Below are 7,461 nucleotides of genomic sequence, written 5' to 3'. Positions count from 1 at the left end.
GAAGATGCAGCTGGACCCCAAACATCATCTGGAGGCAGAATCTCCTCCCAGGAGAAGTCTGTCATTAAGCCTTTCCCCGACTGGACCAGGCCCAGCCACCGCAGAGAGCACCTCACTCAAACCTCCCTGGCCAGAAGTTAAAGCAATCCGCAAACCATCCCTCCCTACAGCTGCGTGTGGATGTGCTTGAACAAACGCCTCCGTCTCGGCACCGTGGCCGAACCACAGGGAACAGCCACCTCTTCCCGAAGCCAACAGCCCACCCTTACCTAAAGCGCCCCTGGACAAGCATCTAATGTGGGTTTCTGTACTGGCTGGGTTTTGTGTGTCAACTTGACACAGCAGGAGTTATCACAGAGAAAGGAGCTTCCGTTGGGGAAATGCCTCCATGAGATCTGGCTGTGGGGCATTTTCTAGGTTGGAGATCAAGGAGGAAGGGCCCATTGTGGGTGGTGCCATCCCTGGGCTGGTAGTCCTGGGTTCTATGAGAAAGCAAGGTGAGCAAGCCATGGGAAGCAAGCCAGTAAAGAACATCCCTCCATGGCCTCTGCATCAGCTCCTGCTTCCTTACCTTTCCCGAGTTCCAGTTCTGACTTCCTTTAGTGATAAACAGCAGTATGGAAGTGTAAGCTGAATAAACCCTTTCCTCCCCAACTTGCTTCTTGGTCATGATGTTTGTACAGGAATAGAAACCCTGACGAAGACAGTTTCACTGAATGCAACTGTCCTGTGGGGACCCCTCACCATGGGGATACCTCTGAACTGGGATCTCCTCCAGGGGCAAGGTGCAGAGCTGGGAGCTAGGGTGCTCGCTGACATGTGAGCAGGGAGGCCCAGACTCAGGCTCAGCCAGGGCTGGTGAGCTCATGAGGCTGTGGCATTTGCAGTCTAAAGCTGCCCCACTGTTGGTCAGAGGCATTAAGGTGACAGAGACCTGTCTAGAGGTCCTGGGGCAACAGCAGCACCATGCCCCACTCCTTACACAGCCTGCTCAGTGTTGATGAAGTCCTGGGGACCACCCACCAGCAGCCTGGGCGTCCCCACGAGTGGGCACAGCTGCCCGGCTGTCTTCCCATTCCCATGCCCAGCGCCAACACAGGTACAAGACCTACTTCAGAGTTTGTGCTGTCCCCAGACAAGGCCATCTGATGACTGCCCTCAATCTGGAGTCTCTGTGACCCCAGGGGAAAGGGAAGGGCTGTGCCCACTCCATCTGTCGACATTCCCGCCTGTGGGGTGGGGAATCATGGGGGCTGGAGGCTGCTTTGTAGCAGGGGGGACCTCATGGCCCAGGCTTCCCCCAGCCCACAGCCCTGCATCCCACTTCTCTGCTCTGCTTATGCACAGTCCATTCCTGGCTCATCCCCTGCCCAAGGACTTAGCCATGGACTGTGGTAGGACTGTGGCCGATGCTTTCCACACCAAGAGAAGAAGATGGTCCTGGCCACCCTCGCTGTAGGAAAGGAGGAAAAGAGACACGAGGATTATCTAGCCATAGATGTGAGTGTTACCCTAATCTAGACTCAAGTCCTGCTCCACCCCCAGAGCTGAGGGCAGCCCCCTGCAGGCCCTGGCATGGTGGAAACCAGGGCGAGAGAGACGCACGGTGGAAGGAAAAGGCTGTCATGACCTCCCAAGGCCATGTAGGTCGCTCAGAAGGAGACCATCCAAGACAGGAAGCTTTTACAAACGTTGAATCTCTTAAGACAGCTTAAGCCTGTGGGCAGACTGGAAACAGTGTAGCTTCAGCCTCAGCGTGGGCATGCCAAGGGCTATCCTGGGCTGGCCGGGCTTCAGGGAAATGGCATGGGGCTGCTCGGGACTCTGGGAGCCTCTTTGGTGGAGACAACTTACAAGCATCTGCAGAGTGAACACTGTGGCCTGTTGGCCAGAAAACACAGCTCCCTGTGGAATGGGCATCTGCTGGGCCTGAGGAACGGGGNGGGGGGGNGGGGGNGGGCCTCTGGCCTCAGGTGTGGCGTTGCAGCAGGAAGACAGCAGATACCAGCCCCCCCAGGCAGGACTGGGAGCTGCAGGCCCCACACCCCATCACTCCAGCAGGAGGAACCCCCCCCCCAGAAAAGCATAAGAAGAGACACTGCGGCAGAAGTGAGGTGCTTCATTCAATAACTTAAAAAAAGGGGGGGATACAAAAGAATTCCAGTATAAAATACATGGCAAATTAAAATATATTATGTTCATTTAAAAAAAATCTAGTAAGAAAAACATAATTTTGTCATTGGAAATGATTTATAAAACTGTTTGTTCTGGACGGTGACAGCCTGAGAGTTGAGCACAGCCTTGTGCGTGTCACGGGCAGAGTAAGCCAGAGGTCACATTCACTCACAGGATTGCTCTCAGGGGTATACCATGGACAGGGACACCTTTGTCTCTCTGCACTCTGCCAGCTCATGGGCCATGCAGGCCAGTCCTGGAGTCACAGCGATGGATGTCTCCGGGGAGGGGCACTCTGGAAGGGGCACTGGCCTCACAGCTGTCCCCTCACTGGTAGAGGACCTTCACACAGAATGTCTCTTCATTCTTGTCCTCATGGTCATTGATGTAGATCAGGATCTCCTCCTGCCCGGCGCTGCCGCTTGGCAGGAACCGCAGGCCGATGGTGTAGGTCTCTCCTCCCGCCACCTGCAAGAGCACAGGAGGGTCAGTACCTCCTTGGCTTCCGCCCTTCTAGAACTGAGACAAGCAGGTCACCACGTGGGTGAGACACTCCACCTAGGGCACACCTGGGACTGATGGAGGCCATGAGGGCCAGGCAGCCCGTGCAGGCCAGGGCTGTGTGGAGAGCCGGCGGCGCCCCTTTCTCAGGCACCACTCTGCAAAGGTATGTAGGGGTCCCTCAACCCACTAACAGACAGTCCCACGCTCCTGCCACCCACTCACGCCCTCCCAGTTGAGTCTCGTTTCCTCAGAGGAAATCCACCTGCCTATGGTGACACTGGAGGTCAGGGTCTCCCACTGGAGGGCAGAAGGGTGTCACTTGACATCTGAAGCAGTTCCCAGAGGGCCTAAGTGACCCCAACTTTCCAGAGCCTGCCAGCTGGGATCCTAAGCACTAACTCCTGCCACACCCCCAGCCCGCGGGGCAGCACCTGGAAGGAGTCCTCCTTGAAGCGCAGCAGCTCGGGGCGGTCACTGTGCAGGCGGTAGGTCCTCCGAGAAGGGTAGGGGTTGGTGTAGGTGACCCGCTTGTTGGCGCCCTTTCCGTCCCCTGCTGCCATGGTGATCTCGAAGGCCTGGGGGGAAGGGTGGGACAGAGACACAGTGGCCGTTGGTTGGACCTGAGTACTTCCCCAGCGCAGCTGCTCCTCCTGGCCCTGGATCCTGGGATATGCACCAAGACAGGACAGACCAGCCTTCCAGAGCCATCCCAGGGCCCCACTCAGCCTCACACAGAGTGCTGGATCTGGGTCGCTGGGTCCTAAGGCTGGGTGATGCCATCTCCCATGAGACACAGCCTTTGCCCCCAACCTGGCCCCAACGTCTACAGACCTTGGAGATGAGTGGCTGGCGGCAGGAGAGGCACACAAGCCATGATGCAACCAGCTGGTGGTAGTCTACGTCCACCAGGTTGAGATGGACAAAGCGGCTGCCAGCCCTCCTCGGCCTCACGCCCACGTGCAGGTCCTGTACCCCGTGAGGTGGCAACACAAATACACCGGCAGGGTCTGTCTTGAAGGACAAGGGAGAGGTCAGGGCACAGCCCCTCCCCCCATCCCCCTAGTGATGCAGTTCCCCACGGTCACCTTTTACTAATCCCAAAAGCCTTTAGGGTACGTATTGGTCCCTCATCCTTAACACCACACTCAGCGAAAGGCAGTTTTTATTACAGGTAGCTCAGCAGCAAGGAGCTGTGCAAACCTCTACCAGCTAGCTACTGAGGCCCACCATTCCCCAAGCCCACCTCCAGGAAGGGCCATACCTTCAGCTCCTGCGGGTGGGAGGTGAAAGCTCTCACTTTCCTAACAGTCTGTGTCCCCCGCAGGACGAGGGACAGACGGGTCAGCTGTCCTGCGACACAGGAAACATCCACCCGCTGCAGGGAGTGGAGGCAGACCTGCCACGTCTGCACGGGCACCGCCAGCCAGCGATCCCTGCAGAGGACAGGGATGGACTTACCGGGGAGGACTCCAGGGAGCCACGGGGCCACAGGCAGAGCTGCGGAGAACAGTGGGAACAGACGGGAACCCTGTGTACAGGACTGGGGCGAGCCACCCTGTGCTTGCCTGGACTCTCTTGAGCAGGGGCTGAGGTGGGGTCCACAGGCCAGAACCCAAAGCTTGACATCCCACGGCAACACCGTAAAATGGGACAGGGAACACGTGTACACCTGCTGCTACAAGGAACCACTGAGAAATGTTTATACGGTATGTGTGCGCACGATGCATATCCCTCAGCCCTGAGTACAGCTGATTCCATAGCCCCACTGTCAGAAGCCCTGCAGGAGGCATCCCTGGGCTGCCCCAGTTTTAAAGAACTCCCAGTGGGCTCCAACTGGAACTAAGTGAGAAGTCAAGGTGTGGCTTCACCAGCTTCGGGCCACGGACAGCAGGGCTGAGCCCCAGCTGCTCTCGGGATTCAGTGCAAATCCTCTGAGGGACAGAATGGTGAGGGGCGTCTTGGGCTGGCTCAGGGCCAGAAAGCTGCACCGTCCCTTCCTTGGAAGGTATTCGTCATGGCCATCGCTCTGGGCTACTGTGATATTCTGGGACAGAACAAGCTATCAGCAAGGCCCTGTCAGCCTCAGAGCCTGGCCTGAGCCAGCACTTTCCTCAGAGCACCAGGACACTGGGGAGCGTCAGGTCCCTTGACACCCAGCCCTGAAGGCCACTTCCTCTGGTCCCGGGGTTTGTGCTTACGCATAGATGACGACAAAGAAGTCTTTGATCTCCGGGCTTGGACCACTGGCCACCTTAAGGAATACATCTCTTGGCTCACCAGGGCCCTGCCGAGCACAGCAGAAGGCAACCGTTGGTTTCCACCCACCCACACACTGGAGCCTGCTGGGTGAGGCCAGGCAGGTGTGCACAGCCCCTTCCCACACAAGTCTTCACTGTTTTCCTCTCTGCTTGAGAAGATCACGGCTTCTTGATCTTATATTGATTTCAATAATTACATTCCACAGACTCCGTCTAACTTCCTAAGCAGTCATAATACAATTAGTGCCCTCAGCTCTGCACAATGGCAATTAGAAAGTGCTCAAATTACCAGGCTCAGCTCCCTTCTCCTCATGCCTTTTCTCAAAACTCAGACTGCGAGAGACTCGGCGAACAAACGGCTCTGCTAACAGAGGACGAGGAAGCTCCTCCATGAAGCACCCTCAGGATGTAAGGACAGCCCTCCCATCCTGCATACAGACCCCAGCTTGAGCCCGAGAGGAGGATGCGGGCATGTGGGGAAGATGGGTGGGGCTCCCCCAAGGATCAGCTCAAGGTAGGGCTAACGCTGGTGGCATACCACATTCTGGGCCTCACAGATGACATTCGGGTCACTGCATCGAACGTGGACTGGGGGGTCCTCTCCAGGCATCCCCACGGGAGCCCCTGGAAATGGAGAAAGGGATAATTCTGCCACTTAGCCCAGAGTGTGCACACACAATGGGTGACCGGGGATGCGGGCGCTGCCACCCTGACCCAGCACACTCCTCGGCCTCTTGACGGGCTGCCAATGAGAGGGCATGGCCAAGTGCAAGCAAAGAGTCAACGCCACCAGCCCCACACACCCTCATGCCTGGGTCGGGGATGGGGGGGATCTGCACCTTATCACCACAGAGCAAGCTGGCACCTTCTCCTTCAAACCACAAATGCAGGTCAGAACTCTGAAGGTGCCACCTGCCACCATGGAGAGGTAGATGCCTCCTCCCTTTAGCCGAACCTGCCCGCCGCCAGCAGCCACGGGGCTGTGTGGGACTTACCTGGAAGCGTGTGCCAGGGAGGCAGGCGGATGGCTTTCTTCAGGAAGGTGAGCTCTGGGTGGTAGAAGCGGAAAATCTGGTCCACCACGTGGGGCTGGGGCTCTACGGTCAGGCAGAGCACAGCAATGAGCCGGCCAGTCTCCACCCGGAAAAGGACCTGTGGGCATGGACACACGGTGGCCTCCAGGGTCCCTCTGGATGGCCCGAGGGTCTCACCGGCACCCCACAAAGTGAGATGAAAAACACACGATGTGAGAAATGCCTCTAAGTGCACAGCTGAGGGCTTTGGCAGGCCGGACCCAGGATAGCGCCTAGCTTGGGGTACACTCCAGACATGCCAGCCCCTGACCTTATGTCGGGCACACTCGTAAAACCCCAGAGGGCCAGCTCACCGCCCAGTGCCAAGAACTACTCCAGTCTCGTTTCCACAGAGATCACTGCAGAGGGGACTCACTCTTAACCGCTCCAGGTTGCAGGTCCTATGTTTGGGGACAGAGCACTTTGGGCCCTTTGACCCCCCCAGGGAAAAGGAGGCACTGTCTAAACCAAAGGGGGCTAAGAACAGAAACTTCCCTCTGTCCAAGTAGTACTTACAAAATCACTCAGCTGTATAGGTGGCATAACGGGTGGCCTTTGTCGTTACAGACAGACACACACGGTACAAATGGACAGACACAGGCATACACCACACACGACACACTAAGAAGAGAGGCAGGTGGGAAGCCAGATCTTTCCAAAAATGACCCTGATTTTAGTTTGAATCAGGATTCCTGTGTATGTTCTTCAGTTTCAATGTTAACTTAAAGCAGGCTGGAGAACCCGGTCCTGCCTTCCCCGGTACTGAGGCACAAGGCCAAATGAAGGGATTCCCTTGCCTGCTTTGATCGAGCGGGGAGAGCCAAGGAGGTGGCCGAACAGCCGAGGAGGAGGAGGAGGAGGAGGAGGAGGTAGTTGACCAGCCAGCTACCTGCTGCTGAAGAGGCCGAGGCGAGAGTCTGGCAGGACAAGCTGTGCAAGCAGCGGCACAGTTGGCTGCCTCAAGGGCCACAGACAGACAGACGGCCTTGGGACAGGCTCTGACTGTGGCAGCAGGGTCACCCGCAGCAACACTGCTTCCTGAGCAGTGGCAACTATGACAGTAGCCATAGCAATGAGGGGCAGCTGAGCGGTTCAGAGTGGTCCCGGCAGGGACAGGAAGAATGGTGGATGTGGAAGGAGGGGTGAGAGCGGAGGCCAAAGAAGGCTGAACAGAGCCAGAGACAAAACTGCAGGTCCTGGCTGCTGGGAGAGTTCCAGAAACTACCAAGTCTCTGGGGGCCCAGGTCTTGGATATCCCGGGCCCAGGGCTGTAATAATGGCTGCTGTCAGGTAAGAAACCCTCTACCCTCGGCTTACATGGAACTAACACGAGCTAAGTTTCTGGCTGCCAGAGACCTGGTGAGAACTGTAGGTGCAGGGGGTATTGCTGCCTCCTCCTCCTCCTCCTCCTCCTCCACCTCCTTCTCCACCTCTTCCTCCTCCTCCTCCTC

At 57.2% G+C, this 7,461-nt stretch overlaps 1 protein-coding gene across 1 annotated transcript in view; it reads right to left on the bottom strand.

Moving 5' to 3' along the window:
- Positions 1 to 2,103: 2,103 nt before the first annotated feature.
- The window catches only part of Nphp4 (nephrocystin 4), an 81,841-nt gene continuing 76,483 nt past the window's right edge, over positions 2,104 to 7,461 (bottom strand). The window contains exons 24-30 of the mRNA XM_021201228.2: positions 5,933 to 6,089; positions 5,476 to 5,561; positions 4,878 to 4,963; positions 3,941 to 4,112; positions 3,511 to 3,690; positions 3,111 to 3,254; positions 2,104 to 2,643 (exon numbers count right to left, since the gene is read on the bottom strand). Coding sequence (XP_021056887.1) covers positions 2,503 to 2,643; positions 3,111 to 3,254; positions 3,511 to 3,690; positions 3,941 to 4,112; positions 4,878 to 4,963; positions 5,476 to 5,561; positions 5,933 to 6,089 — 966 coding nt within the window. The 3' untranslated portion in view covers positions 2,104 to 2,502. The remainder of the gene's footprint in view (positions 2,644 to 3,110; positions 3,255 to 3,510; positions 3,691 to 3,940; positions 4,113 to 4,877; positions 4,964 to 5,475; positions 5,562 to 5,932; positions 6,090 to 7,461) is intronic.

The sequence above is a fragment of the Mus pahari genome, chromosome 6 (genome assembly GCF_900095145.1).
Source record: "Mus pahari chromosome 6, PAHARI_EIJ_v1.1, whole genome shotgun sequence".
NCBI lineage: Eukaryota > Metazoa > Chordata > Mammalia > Rodentia > Muridae > Mus > Mus pahari.
The sequence above is the reverse complement of the archived record's forward strand: the minus strand, read 5'-3'. Positions and strand labels throughout refer to the sequence as shown.